Genomic DNA, 26,668 nt, shown 5'->3' with positions numbered 1-26,668 from the left:
TATATAAAATGTTTGTTGGGACCTTTTCATTAGACAGGGCTGATATGAGTGAAGCAGCTCTCTGCACTCTGTTTGTGGGACCTTTTCATTAGACAGCGCTGATATGAGTGAAGCAGCTCTCTGCACTCTGTTTGTGGGACCTTTTCATTAGACAGGGCTGATATGAGTGAAGCAGCTCTCTGCACTCTGTTTGTGGGACCTTTTCATTAGACAGGGCTGATATGAGTGAAGCAGCTCTCTGCACTCTGTTTGTGGTCAGCTCTTTACGTCTCCCCAGCTCCTGTCTCCCAGACACACTGGCATTGTAGCGGTCCTCCAAAGCTTTCTGATGCTCCTCGATCTAAACAGACGGCACAGAACATTGAATCATCAACCAATTAATCAATCAATCAATTAACTGATGAAGCATAAACAGAACGGAGAAACTAGCCCTTGTCATTTGTGTGAATTAAGTATTGCCTAACAGTAAATATCTTACCTTCGATAGTCTTTTCTGCTTTTTTATCAGATTAGATTCTGCTTTTACCAATGCTTCTTGAGCCACGTTGACTTTTTTCTGTTTGGGCTCAATTATCTGGGGAAAATAGGACATCAATATAACACTGTTGCATACATAAATAACAATAATGTAATATTTCCTTCTGGAGAACTAAAGGTCTACAACAGTCAAACGGTACCTTGTAGACATTATGGTAGTACTCCAAAGCCAGTACCCAGAGGCATAGAGAACGACAGGCTATAGACACCATGCCCACCTTGGCAGGGTTGAAGTCAGGACACTCAGAATACCTCCTCAACTTCAGAAACACCTACAGCAATTCAAACATAGTATCATGCAGTATTATAATATAATATATGCCATTTAGCAGACGCATTTATCCAAAACGACCTACAGTGATCTGTGCATACATTTTCCATGGCGGGAATCGAACACACAACCCTCGGCGTTTGCAAGCGCCATGCTGTACCGAATGAGCCACACAGGACCACCGGATGGTTATAGACAAGTATAATAAACAAGAGAACATACAGCTAGAAGATAAGCACAAACACATGCAGATCTCAAGGTATGATTGGGGCCTAAATACTGTACCTTCTCTGGCAGGCTGTCTTTGTCCAGGCTGACCAGTCTCTTGAGGAAGCCAGGGTCTCCTAGCAGCTGTTTAGCTGTGGTCCAGTTAGGCTTCTGCTGTAGCAGGATGCAGACTGCATGCATCACTGTCATAACCAGGTCTGGAGGGTTGGTATACACTCTGGATAAAAAGAATGAACAGGAGATCTGTATCAATACATTCAACTGATAATTAATTCAGTATTACAGTGCCTTGCAAAACTATTCATCCCACTTGGCATTTTTCTTATTTTGTTGCATTACAACCTGTCATTTAAATTGATTTTTATTTGGATTTCATGTAATGGACATACACAAAATAGTCCAAATTGGTGAAGTGAAATGAAAAAAATAACTTGTTAATAAAAAATCAAAAGAATCAATATTGGAAAATGGTGCGTGCATATGGATTCGCCCCCTTTGCTATGAAGCCCCTAAATAAGATCTGGCGCAACCAATTACCTTCAGAAGTCACATAATTAGTTAATTAAAGTCCACCTGTGTGCAATCTAAGTGTCACATGATCTGTCACATGATCTCAGTATATATACACCTGTTCTGAAAGGCCCCAGAGTCTGCAACACCACTAAGCAAGGGGCACCACCAAGCAAGCGGCACCATGAAGACCAAGGAGCTCTCCAAACAGGTCAGGGACAAAGTTGTGGATAAGTACAGATCAGGGTTGGGTTATAAAAAAATATCAGAAACTTTTAACATCCCACGGAGCACCATTAAATCCATTATTAAAAAATGGAAAGAATATGGCACAACAAAACTGTCAGGAGAGGGCCGCCCACCAAAACTCACGGACCAGGCAAGGAGGGCATTAATCAGAGAGGCAACAAAGAGACCAAAGATAACCCTGAAGGAGCTGCAAAGCTCCACAGCGGAGAATGGAGTATCTGTCCAAAGGACCACTTTAAGCTGTACACTCCACAGAGCTGGCCTTTACGGAAGTGTGGCCAGAAAAAAGCCATTGCTTAAAGAAAAAAATAAGCAAACACGTTTGGTGTTCGCCAAAAGCCATGTGGGAGACTCCCCAAACATATGGAAGAAGGTACTCTGGTCAGATGAAACTAAAATTGAGCTTTTTGGCCATCAAGGAAAACGCTATATCTGGCGCAAACCCAACACCTCTCATCACGCCGAGAACACCATCCCCACAGTGAAGTATGGTGGTGGCAGCATCATGCTGTGGGAATGCTTTTCATCGGCAGGGACTGGGAAACTGGTCAGAATTGAAGGAATGATGGATGGTGCTATATACAGGGAAATTCTTGAGGGAAACCTGTTTCAGTCTTCCAGAGATTTGAGACTGGGACGGAGGTTCACCTTCCAGCAGGACAATGACCCTAAGTATACTGCTAGAGCAACACTCAAGTGGTTTAAAGGGAAACATTTAAATGACTTGGAATGGCCTAGTCAAAGCCCAGACCTCAATCCAATTGAGAATCTGTGGTATGACTTAAAGATTGCTGTACACCAGCGGAACCCATCCAACTTGAAGGAGATGGAGCAGTTTTGCCTTGAAGAATGGGCAAAAATCCCAGTGGCTAGATGTGCCAAGCTTATAGAGACATACCCCAAGAGACTTGCAGCTGTAATTGCTGCAAAAGGTGGCTCTACAAAGTATTGACTTTGGGGGGTGAATAGTTATGCACGTTCAAGTTCTGTTTTTTTTTTTTTTTTTTTTTTTTTTATTGGGGGAATGGATCAGCTTAATATTGCAGATAGATTGTATCTTCTATCAATGTAATTGTCTGCATCACTTCCAATCCCCCATTTTTTTTTTTTTTTTTTTTTTTTTTTTTTATATATATACTCCCCTTTATTACTTTTCAACCCCACCATCCTTTCCCTACTTGGAGTAAATTAGTGAACAACAATGCCCAGGTCTCTACTTCCGGTCTATACTTACTATCTACACCTTATGGACACAGTTAATTTTACAATAATTCTATTATATATATACATATATATATACATATACATACATACATATATATCATTATTATTATTATTATTATTTATTTATTTTTTGCTCCTGAACTACTTCTACTCTCAACCTCTCCGATCGTTTTCATGATGTCCATCCGGTTTGCTTCTATATGCCATATCTTTCTAACTGTGCTCTTTCCCAAAAGCTCCCAACATACAGCCTATATACTTATTATGGACACAGTATGCTTTACATTATTAGCTATCTTTGTTATTATTTGTTGTTATTTGTTATTAGTCCCATCCTTCAGCTCTATTCAATACCTCCCATCTATCTCTTAACACCATCCATATCGGATTTCTATTTGCCATATATATTTCAACCGTACTGTGATGTTTTACAATAATTCTGAACCTTTCTATTCTCATTGCTTCTACAGATTGAGAGTTAAAAATAAACAGCTTTGCTAAAAGTATTATTATATTATTGATTGATTGACTATGACTTTTCAGATCACCCAGTAATGCTATCTGCAAGGTTAGTTCCAGGTAAATATTGCAATCCTTTAGCCATTCCTGGACCAGTGTCCAAAAACAAGCTACAAATGGACAGAACCAAAACAAATGGTCCAATGATTCCGTCTCTTCACAGCAAAATCTGCAGAGCTGGGAGGATTGTATCCCCCATATAAATAACATTCTATTGGTAGCAAGGATTTTATATAATAATTTAAATTGAAAGATTCTAATTTTTGAATCCGGTGTCGTTTTGCGTGTCAGTTCATAAACACTATGCCATGGGATCGGTACATCAAAGATCTCTTCCCAACTATTTTGCAATCTATATGGGACGGCTGTCAATCCTTTGGTCCTTAAGTGAAACTGATATATTTTTTTATTTATCACAGTTTTCCTTAACCAATTATGTTCTTTAATGCAAGGCCGACAGACAAGTTCCTTACTTTCTCCCCCTCCACTTTCCTCTTCCATTTTTGCGGTAATGCTGCCATTATTTGGTTGTAATTTTGGGTAGAGCAGACATTTCCATATGTTTTTGTTAGCTGCATGTGCGTCATAACTCCACCAGTCCTACCGATGATATCATTTACAAAGATTATACCTTTTTTAAACATTCTGTCAAAAAATAAAGGTTTTTTGTCAATTAGTATATTTGAATTTAACCACAATATTTGTTGCATTATTTGTTCTGTCGTTTCTGGAGGATTAAATTGAAATTGCAACCAACTTTCTATGGCTTGTTTTAGAAATAGTGACATTTGGGAGATTATTTCCTTTTCAAATAACTGAAAGTGTGAGGTTGTAATCTGAATAAAGGGAAAAAGGCCTTTCTTGAACATTGGGTGAGACAATCTTACTAATTTGCTTGAGAACCAGTTCGGATTTAAGTATAACTTTTGTAAGACTGAAGCTTTTAGTGATAGGTCTAATGCTTTAATATTTAATAATTTCTGTCCTCCGAATTCATATTCATTATATAAATATGCTCTTTTAATTTTGTCTGGCTTGCCGTTCAAATAAAATTGAATATTTTTTTCTCATATAATTTAAAAAACTGTTCGCTAGGCGTAGGCAAGACCATAAGCAAATAGGTAAACTGTGATAATACTAATGAGTTAATCAGGGTGATTTTTCCACAAATTGACAGGTATTTTCCTTTCCATGGTAGTAAGATCTTATCTATTTTTGCTAATTTTCTATTAAAATTTATTGAAGTGAGATCATTTATTTCCTTTGGGATATGTATTCCGAGTATATCCACATCACCATCAGACCATTTTATTGGTAAACTACATGGTAATGTAAAAATTTTATTTTTAGTGATCCAATACGTAATATAGTACATTTGTCATAATTTGGTTGTAATCCAGAGAGGTTAGAAAATGTATCTAGATCCTCTATGAGGCTGTGGAGGGATTCTAGTTGTGGATTTAAAAAAAAACATGAATCATCAGCGTACAATGCCACCTTTGTTTTTAAGGTCTTTATTTCTAATCCTCTGATATTATTATTAGATCTGATTTTAATCGCTAACATCTCGATGGCCACAATAAATAGATATGCCGATAGTGGACAACCTTGTTTCACTCCTCTTGACAGTTTAAAACTTTCTGAGAAATAGCCATTATTTACTATTTTACACCTAGGGTTACTATACATGATTTTGACCCATTTTATAAGAGATTCTCCAAAATTGAAATGCTCCAGGCATTTATATATAAACCCCAGTCGAACTTTATCAAATGCCTTTTTCGAAGTCTGCTATGAATAGCAGGCCTGGTTTCCCATATTTTCCATAGTGTTCTAATGTTTCCAATACTTGCCTTATATTATCTCCAATGTATCTTCCATGTAAAAAACCTGTCTGATTAGAATGAATAATATCCGGCAATACCTTTTTAATTCTATGCGCTATACATTTTGCTAGGATTTTTGCATCACAACACTGAAGTGTAAGGGGCCTCCAATTTTGTAAATGGACTGGATCTTTATATTTTCCACTTGTATCCTGTTTCAGTAATAATGAGATCAGTCCTTCTTCTTGAGTGTCAGATAATCTACCATTTACATAGGAGTGGTTAAAACATGCTAATAACGGTCCTCTTAGTATATCAAAAAGGTTTGGTATACCTCGACTGGTATGCCATCCAACCCTGGAGTTTTCCCAGACTTAAAGTCTTTAATTGCATCCAGAAGTTCCTCCTCTGTAATTTCACCTTCACATGAGTCTTTCTGTGTGGCTGTTAATTTGACATTATCAATAGAAAAAAAATCTCTACAATTAGCTTCAGTTAGAGGAGATGGAGGCGACTGAAAAGAAAACATATGCTTAAAGTACTTTGTTTCTTCCTTCAAAATGTCATTTGGTGAATCATGGGTGACTCCGTCAATTGTAACCAGTTTCATTAAGTTCTTTTTGGTAGCATTCCTATGTTGAAGATTAAAAAAGAATTTTGTGCATTTTTCCCCATATTCCATCCAGTTTGCTTTATTTTTATAATATGTTACACTTGATCTTTCTTGAATAAATTTCTCCATTTCTTTTTGTTTTTCCTCTAATTTATTCTGAGCCTCTATGTTACAGTTTTTATTGCCATCTATCTGTTCTGTTAGACTTTCTATTTCCTTTCTTAGTATAAACTCTTTTGACCTAAATTGCTTTTGTTTTCGAGATGAGTACTGAATTGCATGGCCTCTAAAGGCACATTTAAAGGTGTCCCATACAATAAGGGGATTCGCTGTACCTATGTTATGTTGGAAAAAATCAGTTATAAATTCCTTTGTTCTAATTATAAATAAATTATCATCCAATAGGCTTTGATTAAATTTCCAATATCCTCGCCCACGTGGAAATTCACGTTTTCTGTTTTTTTGTCTTATTTCTTGTTTGTTTCACAATAAAATATATTTTGCATCTTCAAAGTGGTAGGCATGTTGTGTAAATCAAATGACACAAACCCCCCCAAAATCTATTTTAATTCCAGGTTGTAAGGCTACAAAATAGGAAAAATGCCATGGGGGGGTGAATCCTTTCGCAAGCCACTGTAGATATTGACAGTGTGGCATATTGATTCGTTGCCTCAAATCATTAATTCTACTTGGAAAATGTTTTGATCAGGTATATTTGACAACAATATTGTAACCCCCCCCCCCACCCCTTGAAAACAAAAGGCATGCTTAGGTGAAGAATTAAGCATGTTTTTGTCCACTTGCCTTATTTCTGAAATGTCGCTCTTTTCCAGAGCATCTAAAGCTGAAACTGCTTTCTCCAGCAGAGGTAAAACTTTATTCAAATCTGCCGTGGCATCCTACAGTTTTACAACACGCAATGGGAACACATTATTTACATAAACAAAATGTTACTCACAGTCAACAGTCAACAGAGACCACATTTATCAAAGGGTATGTGTATGTAGTACTCTCACAACATATATTTATGTTCACCTCACCTCTGCATATTCATGAACAATCTGTGTTTCTTGCATCATCATCTCTTCTTCCATTTTGACTATGGCTCGGACTTGTTCCACGGCTTGAGAATCCTCTTTTAGTTTTTCCATCAAGATCTCTATTTCCTGTCCAAAACACAATCAATCAGTCTCTCTGTCTCTGTCTCTGTCTCTGTCTCTGTCTCTGTCTCTCTCTCTCAAAATCTGAACACCCTATCTTGATATTCAATCTTCTGTTATTTACCTTTGACTTCTCCTCTATCTGTGGACCCAGAGCTAGCAGTTCCTCTTGCATGACAGTGACTAGAGATGTTGCCTCAGATAATATAGACAGTCCATTACTAAAGCGATCTCTGTGGGAAAAAACAGGCAATTATATAAGTATATTTAATATTACTCTCCGCTCAGCAAACATAATTTCCAGTCACAACCAACAAATCAATCAATCAATAAATCAACCTCCAGCCTTTACCTGACATTATGGAGCTTAGAACCCTCTGAACGACACATCTTGGTGAAGGTGTCTATGTACTCGATGAAGGTGCTGGGCACAATGTAGTAGGGCCTTCTCATCTCCTGCAAGTACTGAGCTGCCATCTGGGTTGAGCTGTAGTGAATATCCACACACACTCTGGCTACCTTGTTCTGCAGGACCTGAAAGGTAGACAACTGGTGTTCCAGATTCTGGACCTAATCCTCATTCAATATGTAAAATTAACCTTCTTTTGTTTTGGGTTTATTTCATGTACATTTCATGTACACATAGAAGTTTAATTGTAGTACACATACAAATAGAGCTAATCTCATTATTATCTGGTGAATGGGGAACTACTGCACCTGTCCGAGCCAGTCAAAGTCGTCAGAGTTGATGTAGGTGCTGCTGGCTACCTGCAGCAGAGCCTCTCTAGACCACTCGCTGTACCAGTCTATGTTACAGCAGGAGAGCAGGGCCGGGTGAGCCCAACAGTACTGTCTCAGACGCATCCCAGCAGGGCTCAGGGCCAGGACGATGTGTAGTCTCTGCTGAACTTGCTAAAGAAGAAGAAGAAGAAGAAGTTGCTTGCAAACCAAGAAAAGTTGTTAAGACTTCATGGTCTGCATCGTGGCCTACATGGGGTCAAATGCTTCTTCTTAAACCATTACCTAAATCAACAAATCTACCGTGTAAATTCTACCGTCCTGTACCTCTATGAAATAAGAGTACATCTCCTCTCTATTTTCACCCATAGAGCTCTCCATGGTTGACTTGAGATCCACAGTGATTGAATCAATCTCATCGTTGTCAAACAGGCCAGGGACATCTCCACATTTCAGAATGCAGTTCAGATCCTCAAGGACTGACTCCTTTGAACAAAAAAATAGAAAATATGTCACAGGTGATCAATGGAATGGACTACTTTTACTAACGATACTAATCTAGGGACCAGGCTAGCTAACGACAGTACGGAACAGATATGGACCAGGCTAGCTAATAATAGCACATCTGAACCAGGCTAGCTAATCTTCCTGACCTTGACGATGTCTGAGTCAGTGATGAGCAGCACAGTGTTTTTACGGTGGATCCCGGCCTGTCTGAACACCCTTTTCAGGTCATCTCTGAAGTCTGAGTAGCTGTAGTTCCGGCAGACAGACAGCCTGTAGAGATGGCTCCCAGACACATGACAGGCCAGAGTCACACACTCCTCCTTCCCTGTGCCATCCAGTCCAATCTACACAGAGGGAGCAAAGTGGTCAGTCATTATCACTAACCAATCAATTTATCAATCAATCAAATAGCAGGAAGGTGCAGTAGCCATTGGGAACCTGAACAACATATTATTGGCCCAGCGTCGTCCAGGGTAGGGGAGGGAATGGCCGGTAGGGATGTAGCTCAGTTGATAGAGCATGGCGTTTGCAACGCCAGGGTTGTGGGTTCGATTCCCACGGGGGGCCAGTATAAAAAAAATGATGCGATTCGCCACCTGGGGGGATTCAGCAGGGAGGAGAATGTGGCAAAGAGCTTCCTAGGGTTAGAGGCAGATGCTTGGAATTTAGAGTGGTAGAAAGTGGCCTTAGCAGCAGAAACAGATGAAGAAAATGTAGAGAGGAGGGAGTGAAAAGATGCCAGGTCGGCAGGGAGTTTAGTTTTCTTCCATTTCCGCTCCGCTGCCCGGAGCTCTGTTCTGTGAGCTCGCAATGAGTCATCAAGCCACGGAGCTGGAGGGGAGGACCGAGCCGGCCGGGAGGATAGGGGACGCAGAGAGTCAAAGGATGCAGAAAGGGAGGAGAGGAGGGTTGAGGAGGCAGAATCAGGAGATTGGAGGGAGAAGGATTGAGCAGAGGGAAGAGATGATAGGATGGAAGAGGAGAGAGTAGTGGGAGAGAGAGAGCGAAGGTTGCGGCGGCGCATTACCATCTGTGTAGGGGCAGAGTGAGTAGTGTTGGAGGAGAGCGAGAGAGAAAAGGATACAAAGTAGTGGTCGGAGACATGGAGGGGAGTTGCAGTGAGATTAGTAGAAGAGCAGCATCTAGTAAAGATGAGGTCAAGCGTGATGAGGTCTTCAAAGTGGTAGGCATGTTGTGTAAATCAAATGACACAACCCCCCCCAAAATCCATTTTAATTCCAGGTTGTAAGGCTACAAAATAGGAAAAATGCCATGGGGGGTGAATCCTTTCGCAAGCCACTGTAGATATTGACAGTGTGGCATATTGATTCGTTGCCTCAAATCATTCATTCTACTTGGAAAATGTTTGATCAGGTATATTTGACAACAATATTGTAACCCCCCCCCCCACCCCTTGAAAACAAAAGGCATGCTTAGGTGAAGAATTAAGCATGTTTTTGTTCACTTGCCTTATTTCTGAAATGTCGCTCTTTTCCAGAGCATCTAAAGCTGAAACTGCTTTCTCCAGCAGAGGTAAAACTTTATTCAAATCTGCCGTGGCATCCTACAGTTTTACAACACGCAATGGGAACACATTATTTACATAAACAAAATGTTACTCACAGTCAACAGTCAACAGAGACCACATTTATCAAAGGGTATGTGTATGTAGTACTCTCACAAAATATATTTATGTTCACCTCACCTCTGCATATTCATGAACAATCTGTGTTTCTTGCATCATCATCTCTTCTTCCATTTTGACTATGGCTCGGACTTGTTCCACGGCTTGAGAATCCTCTTTTAGTTTTTCCATCAAGATCTCTATTTCCTGTTCAAAACACAATCAATCAGTCTCTCTGTCTCTGTCTCTGTCTCTCTCTCTCAAAATCTGAACACCCTATCTTGATATTCAATCTTCTGTTATTTACCTTTGACTTCTCCTCTATCTGTGGACCCAGAGCTAGCAGTTCCTCTTGCATGACAGTGACTAGAGATGTTGCCTCAGATAATATAGACAGTCCATTACTAAAGCGATCTCTGTGGGAAAAAACAGGCAATATACAGTATATTTAATATTACTCTCCGCTCAGCAAACTTAATTTCCAGTCACAACCAACAAATCAATCAATCAATAAATCAACCTCCAGCCTTTACCTGACATTATGGAGCTTAGAACCCTCTGAACGACACATCTTGGTGAAGGTGTCTATGTACTCGATGAAGGTGCTGGGCACAATGTAGTAGGGCCTTCTCATCTCCTGCAAGTACTGAGCTGCCATCTGGGTTGAGCTGTAGTGAATATCCACACACACTCTGGCTACCTTGTTCTGCAGGACCTGAAAGGTAGACAACTGGTGTTCCAGATTCTGGACCTAATCCTCATTCAATATGTAAAATTAACCTTCTTTTGTTTTGGGTTTATTTCATGTACATTTCATGTACACATAGAAGTTGAATTGTAGTACACATACAAATAGAGCTAATCTCATTATTATCTGGTGAATGGGGAACTACTGCACCTGTCCGAGCCAGTCAAAGTCGTCAGAGTTGATGTAGGTGCTGCTGGCTACCTGCAGCAGAGCCTCTCTAGACCACTCGCTGTACCAGTCTATGTTACAGCAGGAGAGCAGGGCCGGGTGAGCCCAACAGTACTGTCTCAGACGCATCCCAGCAGGGCTCAGGGCCAGGACGATGTGTAGTCTCTGCTGAACTTGCTAAAGAAGAAGAAGAAGAAGAAGTTGCTTGCAAACCAAGAAAAGTTGTTAAGACTTCATGGTCTGCATCGTGGCCTACATGGGGTCAAATGCTTCTTCTTAAACCATGACCTAAATCAACAAATCTACCGTGTAAATTCTACCGTCCTGTACCTCTATGAAATAAGAGTACATCTCCTCTCTATTTTCACCCATAGAGCTCTCCATGGTTGACTTGAGATCCACAGTGATTGAATCAATCTCATCGTTGTCAAACAGGCCAGGGACATCTCCACATTTCAGAATGCAGTTCAGATCCTCAAGGACTGACTCCTTTGAACAAAAAAATAGAAAATATGTCACAGGTGATCAATGGAATGGACTACTTTTACTAACGATACTAATCTAGGGACCAGGCTAGCTAACGACAGTACGGAACAGATATGGACCAGGCTAGCTAATAATAGCACATCTGAACCAGGCTAGCTAATCTTCCTGACCTTGACGATGTCTGAGTCAGTGATGAGCAGCACAGTGTTTTTACGGTGGATCCCGGCCTGTCTGAACACCCTTTTCAGGTCATCTCTGAAGTCTGAGTAGCTGCAGTTCCGGCAGACAGACAGCCTGTAGAGATGGCTCCCAGACACATGACAGGCCAGAGTCACACACTCCTCCTTCCCTGTGCCATCCAGTCCAATCTACACAGAGGGAACAAAGTGGTCAGTCATTATCACTAACCAATCAATTTATCAATGAATCAAATAGCAGGAAGGTGCAGTAGCCATTGGGAACCTGAACAACATATTATTGAGCTATATGGTTTATCGTTCAGTTAGTATAGTATTGTTAAATTGTTAAAATGAAAACAGTTCTAATTCAAGTGAACAGGAGAGTCCACGCTACAACGATAACTACTAGAGTGGAGAATGGCAACGGGAGCTATCGTTTGGATCCCTTTCAGAGCCATTTTCCTTTTCCCTCCGACAATAAAACATTGACAACCAATCAAAAACAGGTTCTATTGAAGCGTTCTTGGCTGTAGGTGCACGAGGCTGCTCAGAGAGGAGAGAAGGCAGAGGGCATGGTAAGCTTGCCTGAATAACTGGGCATGTATGGGCGTACTGTTGGCCACATTAATTACATGTACATTGAAGTATTATTTGCAGTTGTCACTGTGACAATGAACACACCCTGAAGCACTGAACGATCTGTGTTACCATCTTATTACTGGGCCTACAGCTGCCACAGGATACGTTGATCAGTTGATTGACCGGTGTACTGCAGAATGATAAACGGTCCGCTGGTGTGGATGCTCGCCAACGTTTACAGTTATTTATCATTTATCGTTATAGTTATCGTCCTTGGTGTGAACGGCCCACTCTAAAAGAGAGCATACAGGCAAAGTGTCTCAGTGACATCAGAGGGCAGAGGTCTGAAAGGTGTGTCCAGGACAGGTACCAGCATCATGTGTGCTCCCTTCAATTTGAAAACCCTGGCGACTCTAGTGATGTGTTCCACTGCCTCCCTGAAAAACACCATGGGGAACTACACGCACACACACACACACACACACACACACACACACACACACACACACACGCACACACACGCACACACACACACACACACGCACACACACACGCACCCACACGCACACGCACACGCATCAGATTTACACAATACATTACTCTTATCGAGATTGCACATTGGTAGCTTACTGTACTGTAAAGAAATGTTCAGTGTGGCTAAGGTGAACTGTACCTGGGAGGCTTTTCTTCCATGTCTACCGTGACACTCCTCCAGTACAGCCTGTATCTTCTTAAACTCTGGCAGGTGCTTATAGATCCTAGAAGCAGTCGGGATGCTCATATCCAGGAAGTCTCCGAATGCTATGGGTTCTCTCATCAGTTCCTCCGGTAGCCAGGACACCTTAACAGTCATGCACAAACAAGTTACAAAAAAAAGTCACTGTAAAGTCATTATACACTCAGTGGCCAGTTTATTAGGTACACAACCCTGTTCACGTAAATGGTTAGCTCCTACAGACAGTGAGTCATGTGACCGTGGCATGCTATATAAAGCAGGCAGACAGGCATTGAGGCATTCAGTTATTATTCAAATTAACATTAGAATGGGCAAAACGAGTGACCTAAGCGACTTTGAGCGTGATATGATCGTCGGTGCCAGACGCGCCGGTTCCAGTATCTCAGAAACTGCCGGCATCCTGGGCTTTTCACGCATGACAGTGTCTAGGGTTTACCGAGAATGGTGCGACAAACAAAAAACATCCAGTCAGCAGCAGTCCTGTGGGCGAAAACAGCTAATTGATGAGAGAGGTCGAAGGAGAATGGGATGAATCATGCAAGCTAACAGGGAGGCCACAAACAGACAAATAACGGCGCAGTACAACAGTGGTGTGCAAAACGGCATCTTGGAAAGCACAATTTGTCAGTCCTTGTCACGGATGGGCTATTACAGCAGATTACCACACCGGGTTTCACTACTATCAGCTAAAAACAAGAAGGCACACGATCACCAACACTGGACTATAGAGGAGTGGAAAAACATCGCCAGGTCCAACGAATCCCAGTTCCTGTTGCGTCATGCTGATGGCAGGGTCAGGATTTGGTGTAAGCAGCATGAGACCATGGACCCATCCTGCCTGGTGTCAACGGTACAGGCTGGTGGCAGTGGTGTACTGGTGTGGGGAATGTTTTCCTGACACACCCTTGATACTAATTAAGCAACGTTTCCATACACTGAAGAATTCAGGCTGTTCTTGAGGCAAAGAGGGGTCCGACCCGGTACTAGATGGTACCTAATAAACATATGTATTTGGTTGTCCCACCTATCTATCTGAAGAATGCACTAACTTTTAAGTCGCTCTGGATAGGAGTGTCTGCTAACTGTAAAAACTAAATAATATAAAAACATGTAACACAGGAATCAAAACGTACGTACGCTTGGCAGAAATGGATTACAGTAGAATGAAAAAGTACTCATTCTGAATGAGCTGAAGTATGTCTACGGTATACATTTCAGCAGTTGAGTTACTGTGTACATGTGAGACCTCTCTGGACACATAGGCTACCAGTACCTTGAAATAACAGTGCAGCTCGTTGGACAGTATCTGATAGAACAGTTCTCTGTCCTGCTCATTGACCAGGCGGTCGTGGAAGACCCTGGAGGTCTCGTGGGAAAACAGGTAGGCTGCAGCCTCCTCTGAGTTCAGCTCAGAGTCGCTGGCCTGCATCAGGCCCTGAATCACCTATAGAGGGAATACAAAATGCATATCAGCTAGTCAAGCACCTCTCTCCTCCGTACCTAAGCTAATCACTGTGTTTAATGAGTAAGGGGAGGTGCAGAATCACTCATCTTGATCACATAATGAGTAGTTGTGTGCGGTGCAAGGTGACTTGTAGATCAGTGATTCTCCATCTGACTGTAATGTAGACGATCTTAAACACACACAATCATAAAAGACAGTAAAGAAGAGAAACCAAAGAGAATGTGTGTCTTACCTTGGACAGGTCTCTAAGGTTAAATGTGTAGTGGTATTTGGCTGGAGTGGGCATCATACGTTGACACATCTCATTGTAGACAGTGATGGAGGCGGAAACCAAGGCCTCTCTGCATTTACGCACCTCCTTGGAGAAATCTCTGATACCAAAGAACTTCCCGAGTTGGACCTGGTTGATATGGCAGACAGAAAGCATTGGTTTCAGGTACAAGACCTCCCCTAATTTGATATTACATAGCAACACCGCTGCCACTTGACTGTCTCCACAGTCCAGAGACACATATGACTCCTATAGCATGTACTGCAGCTAATCCACTAAAGACTGAGGGGCAATGACCTGGAAGATGTGTTGCATGGTGTTGCCAGAGGGGTGTGGCAGCACCAGAACAGAGAAGTGTCTGAGAAGTCGGGGGCTGAGGTTCTGACGGCCCCCACCCAGAGGGGCACAGGCCGCACACAGAGTCACATCCTGGATGCCCTGTAGAAACAGATATTTAAACATCATTGTTACAGTATATATTCATTATTAAGCGAGACCCGGGGCCTCCCGAGTGGCGCAGCGGTCTAAGGCACTGTATCACAGTTTTGAGGCGTCACAGCCGGCCCTGACCGGGAGTCCAATAGGGCGGCGCACAATTGGCCCAGCGTCGTCCGGGTTAGGGGAGGGTTTGGCCGGGGGGCTTTCCTTGGCTCATCGCGCTCTAGTGACTCCTTGTGGCGGGCCGGGCGCCTGCAAGCTGACTTCAGTAGTCAGTTGAACAGTGTTTCCTCGAACACATTGGTGCGGCGGGTTAAGCGAGCGGGTGTTAAGAAGCAGTGCGGCTTGGCGGGTCATGTTTCAGAGGACGCATGACTCGACCTTCGCCTCTCCCGAGCCCGTTGGGGAGCTGCAGCGATGAGACAAGAATTGATAGCAATTGGATACCACGAAATTGGGGAGAAAAAGGGGGTAAAGAAATTCAATAATAATACATTTGGGGGGTCCTGGAGCTAACACACTGGCATACAAGTCATAGAGAGCACAAGAACATGGTTATGTGTACAGACTACGCCTATTCATCACGGTTATGTGTACAGACTAGGCCTATTCATCACGGTTATGTGTACAGACTAGGCCTATTCATCACAGTTATGTGTACAGACTAGGCCTATTCATCACGGTTATGTGTACAGACTAGGCCTATTCATCACGGTTATGTGTACAGACTAGGCCTATTCATCACGGTTATGTGTACAGACTAGGCCTATTCATCACGGTTATGTGTACAGACTAGGCCTATTCATCACGGTTATGTGTACAGACTAGGCCTATTCATCACGGTTATGTGTACAGACTAGGCCTATTCATCACGGTTATGTGTACAGACTAGGCCTATTCATCATGATTATGTGTACAGACTAGGCCTATTCATCATGGTTATGTGTACAGACTAGGCCTATTCATCACGGCTGATGTCAAACAAGGAAGAAAATAAGCCTCTCCAGAACTCAGACAAACTCCATTTGCATCACGCATTACAGGGAAATGGTAGACATGAACTCTAATAACACCATGGCTAATGTATTGTACCTTCCAGGTGAGAGTCTTGGCATCAAATACTCCCTGGAGCTCGATGAACTGGCGAATCAACTCCATGGAAGGCTGGGCGCCATAACTATCAAGTGTTGGCATATTCAAATCATCTACAAACACCAAGACCTGAGGAGAGAAACATACAACATCCAAGCTGATTCTGCATCCATCTTTTGAATCATTTAGAGTACTTAAAATGTTAATTATCAGACATGTTTATGTAATGGCATTTTGCTCACCGACTTATTTTTGGGTGCACCAAGGTTATTTTTGCCTTTCTTGACGAGGTTTTGTAACATGTGTGCCTGTATGTAGGCAGTGGTTGTATGAGCGGTGCACTGGAGGGTACAGGTCAGGATTCCTGAGGATTCTGAGGTGTGGCTGGAACTACGCATCCCGCTCAACACTGCAAACGGCATGCTGCTCAACAAGCCACCTGGGAAATACCTACTTTTTAGCCAATTTCTCAGAAATTAGGTATCAATATTTATGGTTTTAATTATTAGGGCAACAGTAAATTGTTCAGATTAAAAAATAAAGTGTTTTCTCAGGCAAAGGGTTGGATTTTAGTCAGACTACTAAGACTATTCACTAGTACTACTCACTAGTTAAGCTCACTACTACTAATGACTACTAGATAGTCCTGACTTATTGTACTGTACTTTGTCTTAACCTTACTTAATGAATCACCGCCTGTAGACTTATCTACATCTCCCCCAAAGACAGCTGTCAGCAAGTTAACATCCTCCAACAAGCTGGAGAAAAGATACAGTACATTAGTTTGCTGGTTCGCATCAGTCTCTCAGCCTCTCTGGGCCTTTCTTACACAATAATACTGTAGCTCACTGTCTTTCTCAACATACTTTTTACAAGATCAAAAATAGAGAATCATGTTTTACGCTAGCTTTACCTGGCTGTCTTGGCTTGGTTGTGTAGAAAGACTTGTCCCAGTATAGTCCCTTGTTTCACCATTTCTCCTCCGTCTTTCTGTAGTTTCTTTAGAATGCTTTGGATGAGAATTGTTTTTCCAACTCCAGAATCTCCTAACAGTCAATACAAACATCATTAACTCCAGAATCCCCAAACAGTCAATACAAACATCATTAACTCCAGAATCTCCTAACAGTCAATACAAACATCATTAACTCCAGAATCTCCTAACAGTCAATACAAACATCATTAACTCCAGAATCCCCTAACAGTCAATACAAACATCATTAACTCCAGAATCCCCTAACAGTAAATACAAACATCATTAACTCCAGAATCTCCTAATAGTCAATACAAACATCATTAACTCCAGAATCCCCTAACAGTCAATACAAACATCATTAACTCCAGAATCCCCTAACAGTCAATACAAACATAATTAACTCCAGAATCCCCTAACAGTCAATACAAACATCATTAACTCCAGAATCCCCTAACAGTCAATACAAACATCATAAACTCCAGAATCTCCTAACAGTCAATACAAACATCATTAACTCCAGAATCCCCTAACAGTCAATACAAACATCATTACATTTTACATTTGACATTTTAGTCATTTAGCAGACACTCTTATCCAGAGCGACTTACAGTTAGTGAGTGAATACATTTTCATACTGGCCCCCCGTGGGAAACGAACCCACAAACCTGCCGTTGCAAGCTCCATGCTCTACCAACGTTGTTATAAAGAAAAGTATCGTAACTACAATGTTTCTACACAGGAACAAGAAACTTAATGTAAAGTGAAACGCATCATGAATTACTCATATAATTACTATGTAGTTATTACTATGTTACAACTATGGCAGGCACCCTATACAGTACTTGTAGTTGTGATCAATGGGCATCCATCTCAATCCAGGAAAAATTGTTACAGCACATTTAAGTGTAATTACTATGTACTTTCATTATTATTAAATATTTTGCAGTATATATCAGAATTTCAGTTATTACAATGTCATTATAAAGAACAGTATTGTAATTACAATTTACAATTACAATTACAGGTTGTTGGGTGGGCTAATTTCAGAATGGCTGTGTACAGGTGCAGTGATCGGTAAGCTGCTCTGACAACTGACGCTTAAAGTTAGTGAGGGAGATAAGAGTCTCCAGCTTCAGAGATTTTTGCAGTTCGTTTCAGTCATTGGCAGCAGAGAACTGAAATGAATGGCGGCCAAAGGAGGTGTTGGCTTTGGGGATGACCAGTGAGATATACCTGCTGATCATAAACTCCAGAATCCCCTAACAGTCAATACAAACATTAACTCCAGAATCCGCTAACAGTCAATACAAACATCATTAACTCAATAAATCCCCTAACAGTAAATACAAACATAATTATCTCCAGAATCTCCTAATAGTCAATACAAACATCATTAACTCCAGAATCCCCTAACAGTCAATACAAACATAATTAACTCCAGAATCCCCTAACAGGCAATACAAACATTAACTCCAGAATCCCCTAACAGTCAATACAAACCTCATTAACTCCAGAATCCCCTAACAGTCAATACAAACCTCATTAACTCCAGAATCCACTAACAGTCAATACAAGCCTCATTAACTCCAGAATCACCTAACAGTCAATACAAACCTGATTAACTCCAGAATCCCCTAACAGTCAATACAAGCCTCATTAACTCCAGAATCCCCTAACAGTCAATACAAACCTCATTAACTCCAGAATCTCCTAATAGTCAATACAAACCTCACTAACTCCAGAATCCCCTAATAGTCAAAACAAACCTCATTAACTCCAGAATCCCCTAATAGTCAAAACAAACCTCATTAACTCCAGAATCTCCTAACAGTCAATACAAACCTCATTAACTCCAGAATCACCTAACAGTCAATACAAGCCTCATTAACTCCAGAATCCCCTAACAGTCAATACAAACCTCATTAACTCCAGAATCTCCTAATAGTCAATACAAACCTCACTAACTCCAGAATCCCCTAATAGTCAAAACAAACCTCATTAACTCCAGAATCCCCTAATAGTCAAAACAAACCTCATTAACTCCAGAATCTCCTAACAGTCAATACAAACCTCATTAACTCCAGAATCCTCTAACAGTCAATACAAACCTCATTAACTCCAGAATCCCCTAACAGTCAATACAAACCTCTTTATCTCCAGAATCCCCTAACAGTCAATACAAGCCTCATTAACTCCAGAATCCCCTAACAGTCAATACAAACCTCATTAACTCCAGAATCTCCTAACAGTCAATACAAACCTCATTAACTCCAGAATCCTCTAACAGTCAACACAAACCTCATTAACTCCAGAATCCCCTAACAGTCAATACAAACCTTTTTAACTCCAGAATCCCCTAACAGTCAATACAAGCCTCATTAACTCCAGAATCCCCAAACAGTCAATACAAACCTCATTAACTCCAGAATCTCCTAACAGTCAATACAAACCTCATTAACTCCAGAATCCTCTAACAGTCAATACAAACCTCATTAACTCCAGAATCCCCTAACAGTCAATACAAACCTCACTAACTCCAGAATACCCTAATAGTCAATACAAAACCTCATTAACTCCAGAATCCCCTAACAGTCAATACAAACCTCATTAACTCCAGAATTCCCTAACAGTCAATACAAACCTCATGAACTCCAGAATCCCCTAACAGTCAATACAAACATCATTAACTCCAGAATCCCCTAACAGTCAATACAAACCTCACTAACTCCAGAATCCCCTAATAGTCAAAACAAACCTCATTAACTCCAGAATCCCCTAATAGTCTAAACAAACCTCATTAACTCAAGAATCCCCTAAATCAATACAAACCTCATTAACTCCAGAATCTCCTAACAGTCAATACAAACCTCACTAACTCCAGAATCCCCTAATAGTCAAAACAAACCTCATTAACTCCAGAATCCCCTAATAGTCTAAACAAACCTCATTAACTCCAGAATCCCCTAATAGTCCATTTAAACTTCATATGAGACCTGTTAAATCTCTTTAATGAAAAACAAGTTGGTTAAAGACAAAAACAAAATCTGTCAAGAATATGATTAGTAAGCAACAGGCATGTATTTGGGGGGGGTGATCCTATAGTCTTATATAATACAGAGTGAAATCTTGACTGAATCACCTGTGAGAAGTACTGGTTGTTTGTTGAGCAGCAGAAGGCTCATTAGAAATGAGTAGCGGACAGTGTCATTGCTGCAGATGGGGCCTGATCTCAGAAAGCTGGTGGTATATGTTGTGTTAGACTCTCCCAGGACTCCTCCCAACTGCAACGATTCAGAACCTGAGGATGTGTTCAGTCCTGAGGAAATGAACGTATACTGTCAGTCCCTAACCTTTAATGCTGTTGTTTTAATGCTTTTGTTTTGAAAGCTGTTGTTTCAATGTGAGAGCTTTGGTGAGTATGATTTCGAGTGAAATTACATATGGAAAATAAACTTGAAACTCATTGTAACAATCTTGAACTGTACGATTGAAAAGTGCATGTATGAATGCTTGATGCACTCCAGGGAAGGTAAAGGCGTGAGCAGACCTTTACGTATGAGACTCTCGGTGCTAGGAACCAACTCATCCCAGGAAACGAAGGCACCTGTCTGTAGATCCACAAAGTAGTTGAAGATCATACGATTCCCCGCCGGTAAAGACACACCTGAAATATTCAGAGACAAAATAGAAAATATAATGGACACTATAGCATTATTTATTTTTTAATTTGTCAGGGACCATGTACAACATGTCACTGCACCAGATTTAGCTAGATAGCTCTGTAGTCCCTGGACATTATTAATTATTATATTCACATACCGCAAGGCGCGCCTTCAAACAACTCGTGGATCAGGTTTTTGAACGCGTGTGCAACATTGACGAGGTGACAGCTTTTGTCTTTAGTAGTAAGTGGGGAATCCTCATAGTCATCTAGATGGTTTAGGACTCCTCCCATTGCCCAGGCGTATGAAAAGACAAACAGCTTCCCAAGAAGAATCGTGAGTTTTTCTGGGTTTTTCTGTAGAAACCACTTGTTATCCTCCCTACGACAGATTGGAAATATATAGTAACTTTACCAAAGCTGAACCAAGATAATATAGTAACTACAAACAGCAATAGATTGAATTTACACTTACCCTTTTCCCGTGGACTCAATGTCTGCAGAGGTCTTCCCAATGTCTTCCTCTGACAATGTCTCAAGATTTAGTCCTGTGACACCACAGAATGAAAATTAGATCAAAGTTATTGAAAGTCTACATAAGAAACAATACAACATCCACACGGACAGACAGAGAAGAAGAAGAAGAAGAAGAAGAAGAAGAAGAAGAAGAAGAAGAAGAAGAAGAAGAAGAAGAAGAAGAAGAAGAAGAAGAAGAAGAAGAAGAAGAAGAAGAAGAAGAAGAAGAAGAAGAAGAAGAAGAAGAAGAAGAAGAAGAAGAAGAAGAAGAAGAAGAAGAAGAAGAAGAAGAAGAAATACAGATGATGCTTAGCTTTACAGAATATTGTCCTACCCAGGCCACCGTTCCCTTGCATGAAGTTAATGAGAGCCCCCAGGATGCTGCAGACGGTCATGACTGTGGACATCTCTGGGATCTGGATGTTGAGCAGCTTCTGGTGCTTCTTGACAAAGTTCAACCCCTGGGTGATGCTGTTGTCAAAGAGCTGCTGGATGTGGATCCTTCCCTCTCTGCTCAGCTGTCTGGGCAGCTGGGACAGCCAGCGCCTCACGTACGGCTTCCAGCCCAGGTCGACTGGATCCTGTAGTGGCGAAAAAAATTGTTGATATACTCAAAATATTCTAACTTAGTATAACAAACTACTGTAGTTAGTACATTAGATGAAAACCTATAACAGATTGGGGTCCAGTTTCCCAGACACAGATTAGGCCTAATCTTGGACCGGAGGACACTTGCAATGGAGATTCTCCAGGACGAGAATTCATCTGAGTCCGGGGAACCGTTCTGAAGAGTAGGTTTGGTTGAACATAATGCATCTTGACACAGTACCATGTAGACCATGGCACAGCGGCTGATGGTAGCAGGGGTGGCCTGGCTGAGCGTATCCACTTCAAACAGGAACCTGATGCCATCTGGCAGGCTGATCCTCTCTCCGTTCGCCAGGCACAGTGTCTTGTTGTCGTCCAACACAGTGTTCAGGTTCTCGACCCACAGGATATCCACTGGGCCGTCCATTATGATCCAACGCCAGTTGTCAACCATGGAGTTATCTAAAAAATAAGAAAGAGACATTTAAAATATATATATATTTCTGAATGATAACATGGTCAAATGTTGTGTGATACTATACTGTGTGATAAACACAAGCAGAGTTCATTAAGACATGATAACTGTTGGGAGGTGAGGGTGTAGTGGAGTCACTCGAAACATCCTGAAAGGGAAGACAGAGAGCATGTGTGGCCAATGTTACCAGCGTAAATGACAGCATCCTTGGAATGAATGATTATGAACAATGAATAGCAATTAAAACAAATGGTGCTTAACTCTTCCTAGCAATGATTTTAAAGATGCCGGCTATTTTGAGATTTTATTTGCAAGGACTGTGATCGTTTTTTTTACCTACTTCAGTTGAATGCCCAACTGAAAGGTAGTTTAGTCTGGATAAGAGCATCTTCTAAACTACTAAAATGTAAATGCAATAAAGCACTCACTGAAGAGGAGGTGTTCCTCCTCTCGCTGTCTTTGGAAGTCTTGTTCTCTTGTTTGAAGAGTTGTTTAGCGTAGGTTCTGACTGCAGAGGCGAACAGGCCATCTGACCACTCCAGAGTGTTGGGGTCTACCTGGCCGTACAACTCTCCAAAGCTCACACACTTGGGGTTGATGGTGAAGCTTTCCACATGGACCTCTGAGCTCGGTGCCAACTACCCAAACGGAAGTTAAGAGACACATCAAACAAATGAAAGAAGCACAGCAATCAATTATAGGGGTTGGCAAGACAGCACAAACATATTTGGGACCAGGCTATTCAATAAAGGCATAACCTATTTTTAAAGGTGCTATATGCAGAAATCGCTACGCCATTTCCTGGTTGCTAAAATTCTAATAATTTCAGTTTATGTGACAAAACAAAAAATCTACAGTGTAGAGAATCATTGTACCATCTGAACCGCTGTGAAATATATTTTCAATAACCAAAAATATTGTATTTTCAACTGTTTGAAGCTGGTGTACAATACCAAAAACAAAACTTAAGAACAGGAAGCATAGAAATAAAGCTCATAGAACAGATCTACCTCTTCTTAGACTTGCTTTCAATGAGAATGACAGATCTATAACTCACATTTCTATGTGAATTTGGTCGGGTCACCCAAAAAGTTACATATTGCAGCTTTAAACAACACACCCAAACATACTCTCTAACACTTCCATTCTGAAAGGAATCAAATCTGCACCAGTTGAGCTGCCGTGGCATGTTCAAACACACTTAAAAACATTCACTGACAGATGTTCCGTTCCCCAGTTTCTGTGTTGTGGTTTGTGTATTTTCATGTATGTATTTCAGGAAATGGGTTCCTGAAATTCCCCAACAAGCAGCTGATTGGTCAATGAACATTGATGATTGGAGAGCTGACCCCGCGCCCTCGTCAGGACGCAGCTGTCTCCAATTACCAACTCCTCCTGAAGCTATATAAGCCCCAGTTCTGTTGCTCAGAAGGGGGTGGGGGGAACCAGAGATGAGAGAGAGGGCTAATGGCTGAAAGTTATAGCATGTTGGTTGTTGATAAGACATTTGGTATGTACTGTGTAGTTGTTGCTGTGAGAGCTGATTGTAATGTTTTGTGTTAGTTTGTTGCTCAGAGAGTTTATTTAATGTCCTGAGTTAGTTTTTTTTCTCAGATTTTGTTGTGAACCAGTTTGTATTATTCTGTTTCATTTGTTCCCAAGGGGGGAAGGGGAAGGCACCTAGGGAGTGCTTAGGCAAGAGGCCCCGCGGGCATACATTACCCGTAGAAGTTGACTGTCTATGCACACTAGGAAAGACCTGGGCTGCCCATCCCTTGTATTTTGGTTAGTGCACCAGGTGGTGCTAGTTAAGTAAGTAGTGGGTAGGCAGGTAAGGTAGGAGAGGGGGCTTTGATATTTACTTTCTTTGCTTTGGTTCCGTCCAGCCCTTTTTCCCCAAACTTACCGTGCGAAGGAATAAATTCCCTGTTAACGGTATTCTCTGCCTTTTGTCATCCTTACTCACACCTACAGTCCCATACCTCTTTCACACCACGGAGAGTTGAGTTGTAGCAGGGTGTTGCGTTCCCTCTTCCGAGAGGAGTGCGTAACAACAGATGTTATCTTTTCAGTAAACGATCTGAAGTGTCTAAAGAGATGTGCAGTACCTGCATAAAGACGCTGGTCCTCCTGTGGACTTCAGACAGAGAGGGCAGCAGGTGTAGAGCGTGCTGCAGGATGAGTCTCACTGTTGTCTTCCCTCCTCCTGTAGGACCAATCAACATCACCCCTCCTCGAGCCTGCAACATCAACATTTAAGTTGAATGATATTGTATTGTAATCACAATATCAACAGGTCATATTTGTGGGGTCCATACTTAAAAACTCTTGCTTAAACCTCAGGTGTAGTCCTTATGGAACAAAAATGCTAGGTGTTAGCTTTTCCCATCGGAAAACGTGTCACACTTAGCCACTAGCTGACCCGCATTATTATTTCCGTTAACAAATACTGCTTCAGCCAACTAAAGAAGAAGACGTAGTTGGATGTGATTTAACACTTTTTCATGAAAGAGTCCTTAACAGAAGTCATTGGTTGATTCGTTATTTGTTCCCGGAAATACAAGTAACTTGTGGTAGCTAGGCGGCTAATTCTGACATGTTTTCCAATGGGAAAAGCTAACACCTAGCATTTTTTGTTCCAGAAGGTTTACATCTGAGGTTTAAGCAAGAGTTTGTAAGTATGGACCCAGGATGTTTAAGAAACCAAATACTGACCAGAATCTGGCTATACAGCTGTGTAACCTTCTCTGCTTGATTTGGCCATTGTTGAAATCCAAGCATCTCTGTAGCCTTCGCTATGGCAATCTAGAGAGAAGATACAAGTATATTACATTCATTTATACCACAACAAAATTATTGTCAAGTCCAACCAAAACTAAATGCAGCCAGGTGATCTAACCAAGTTCCATTTACTTTACCAGAACAACCACCAACTACACCGGACTGTGTGTGTACACGTGACAAGGAATTACCTCTAGTTTAGGATGGATCGTTTTGGGAATGACGATGCCAGGAAAGAGATCCTCCATGATGCTTTTAAACAGAGGAACGTCCTCAGGAACCAGCTTGGGTAAGTTAGAGTCTTGTAAAGCACAGATCAGAATGCAGCATTCCTCCTCTGGGGTCAGGCCACACCTGGAATATCACACCGCCTTTACTCACAACGTTTTCACAACAACAATAACTCCAGTATGGTTACTGGCAAGTTGAGATGAATGAGAGAAGCAAAGAGAATATGGTAGTGACCAGTGACACAGCCTTTTGGTTGTACCAATTCAAGGGAATGCCTTTTGGCCTCAAGAATGCAGAGGATTCTTGTTTCTTTAATACTTACGACAGCGCTGCAAATCTTCTCTTCTGACCAGCGAGAACTAGCACTGACTTTACGCTCTCATTCCAAAATCATAATGGTCCTAGAGTACAGTAGAACCACAAAAGGAAGGGAAAAAGACAAAATGGAGGACATAAGACATCAACCCAGGAGACTCATTTTGAGCAGGTTATTTTTTCGATTATTGAATCTGCTTTCCCTGTGGTATTAGGTATCCCTTGGCTAGCACTCCACAACCCCACCTTCTCATGGCCGCAGAGGGCTCTCACGGGGTGGTCGCGAGAGTGTCAGGGTAGGTGTCTAGATGTATTCCCCCTGAATACCTCGATCTGGCGCAAGCGTTCTCTAAAACGCAGGCGACTAAATTACCACCTCATCGGGCGGGGGATGGCGCGATAAACCTCCGGGTAGAAGCTGTACCTCCCAGGAGACATATATACCCCCTGTCACAGGCTGAAACGGTGGCTATGGAAACATATGTCACTGAGTCCCTGCGCCAGGGGTATATACACGTCCCTCCACTTCACCCACCTCCTCGAGTTTCTTCTTTGTGAAGAAGAAGGACGGAGGTCTGCGCCCGTGCATTGATTATCGACCACTGAACAGGGAGACGATAAGATTTAGTTATCCTCTCCCCCTCATTCCTTCGGTGATTGAATCAATGCATGAGGCGCGCTTCTTCACCAAATTAGATCTCAGGGTGCGTACAACCTGGTGCGTATCCGAGAGGGAGATGTGTGGAAGACAGCATTCAGCACAACCACGGGGCATTATGAATACCTGGTGATGCCCTATGGTTTGATGAATCCTCCCTCAGTTTTCCAGTCCTTTGTGAACAAGGTGTTTCGGGACATGCTTGGTCGCAGTGTAGTGGTCTACATCGATGACATCCTGGTGTATTCCGCTACGCGCGCCGAGCATGTGTCCCTGGTTCGCAAGGTGCTGGCCCGACT

At 41.7% G+C, this 26,668-nt stretch overlaps 1 protein-coding gene across 1 annotated transcript in view; it reads right to left on the bottom strand.

The window, feature by feature from the left end:
• LOC121544248 (dynein axonemal heavy chain 6) overlaps window positions 1–26,668 on the bottom strand; it is a 129,822-nt gene that overhangs the window by 28,745 nt on the left and 74,409 nt on the right. The window contains exons 32-60 of the mRNA XM_045209045.1: window positions 24,493–24,624; window positions 22,813–23,022; window positions 22,523–22,532; window positions 22,151–22,371; window positions 21,656–21,902; window positions 21,281–21,353; window positions 20,964–21,187; window positions 20,698–20,808; window positions 16,169–16,281; window positions 14,936–15,076; window positions 14,600–14,767; window positions 14,176–14,346; window positions 12,840–13,007; window positions 12,537–12,623; window positions 11,579–11,776; window positions 11,253–11,411; window positions 10,905–11,099; window positions 10,540–10,721; window positions 10,314–10,422; window positions 10,088–10,213; window positions 9,848–9,946; window positions 8,529–8,726; window positions 8,203–8,361; window positions 7,855–8,049; window positions 7,490–7,671; window positions 1,094–1,253; window positions 678–809; window positions 479–574; window positions 95–340 (exon numbers count right to left, since the gene is read on the bottom strand). Of these exons, the coding sequence (XP_045064980.1) occupies window positions 95–340; window positions 479–574; window positions 678–809; window positions 1,094–1,253; window positions 7,490–7,671; window positions 7,855–8,049; window positions 8,203–8,361; window positions 8,529–8,726; window positions 9,848–9,946; window positions 10,088–10,213; window positions 10,314–10,422; window positions 10,540–10,721; window positions 10,905–11,099; window positions 11,253–11,411; window positions 11,579–11,776; window positions 12,537–12,623; window positions 12,840–13,007; window positions 14,176–14,346; window positions 14,600–14,767; window positions 14,936–15,076; window positions 16,169–16,281; window positions 20,698–20,808; window positions 20,964–21,187; window positions 21,281–21,353; window positions 21,656–21,902; window positions 22,151–22,371; window positions 22,523–22,532; window positions 22,813–23,022; window positions 24,493–24,624 (4,512 nt within the window). The remainder of the gene's footprint in view (window positions 1–94; window positions 341–478; window positions 575–677; window positions 810–1,093; window positions 1,254–7,489; window positions 7,672–7,854; window positions 8,050–8,202; window positions 8,362–8,528; window positions 8,727–9,847; window positions 9,947–10,087; window positions 10,214–10,313; window positions 10,423–10,539; window positions 10,722–10,904; window positions 11,100–11,252; window positions 11,412–11,578; window positions 11,777–12,536; window positions 12,624–12,839; window positions 13,008–14,175; window positions 14,347–14,599; window positions 14,768–14,935; window positions 15,077–16,168; window positions 16,282–20,697; window positions 20,809–20,963; window positions 21,188–21,280; window positions 21,354–21,655; window positions 21,903–22,150; window positions 22,372–22,522; window positions 22,533–22,812; window positions 23,023–24,492; window positions 24,625–26,668) is intronic.

Source organism: Coregonus clupeaformis, chromosome 29 (genome assembly GCF_020615455.1).
Source record: "Coregonus clupeaformis isolate EN_2021a chromosome 29, ASM2061545v1, whole genome shotgun sequence".
Taxonomy (NCBI): Eukaryota; Metazoa; Chordata; class Actinopteri; order Salmoniformes; family Salmonidae; genus Coregonus; species Coregonus clupeaformis.
Note: the sequence above shows the minus strand (reverse complement) of the source record. Positions and strands in the feature narration are given on the sequence as shown.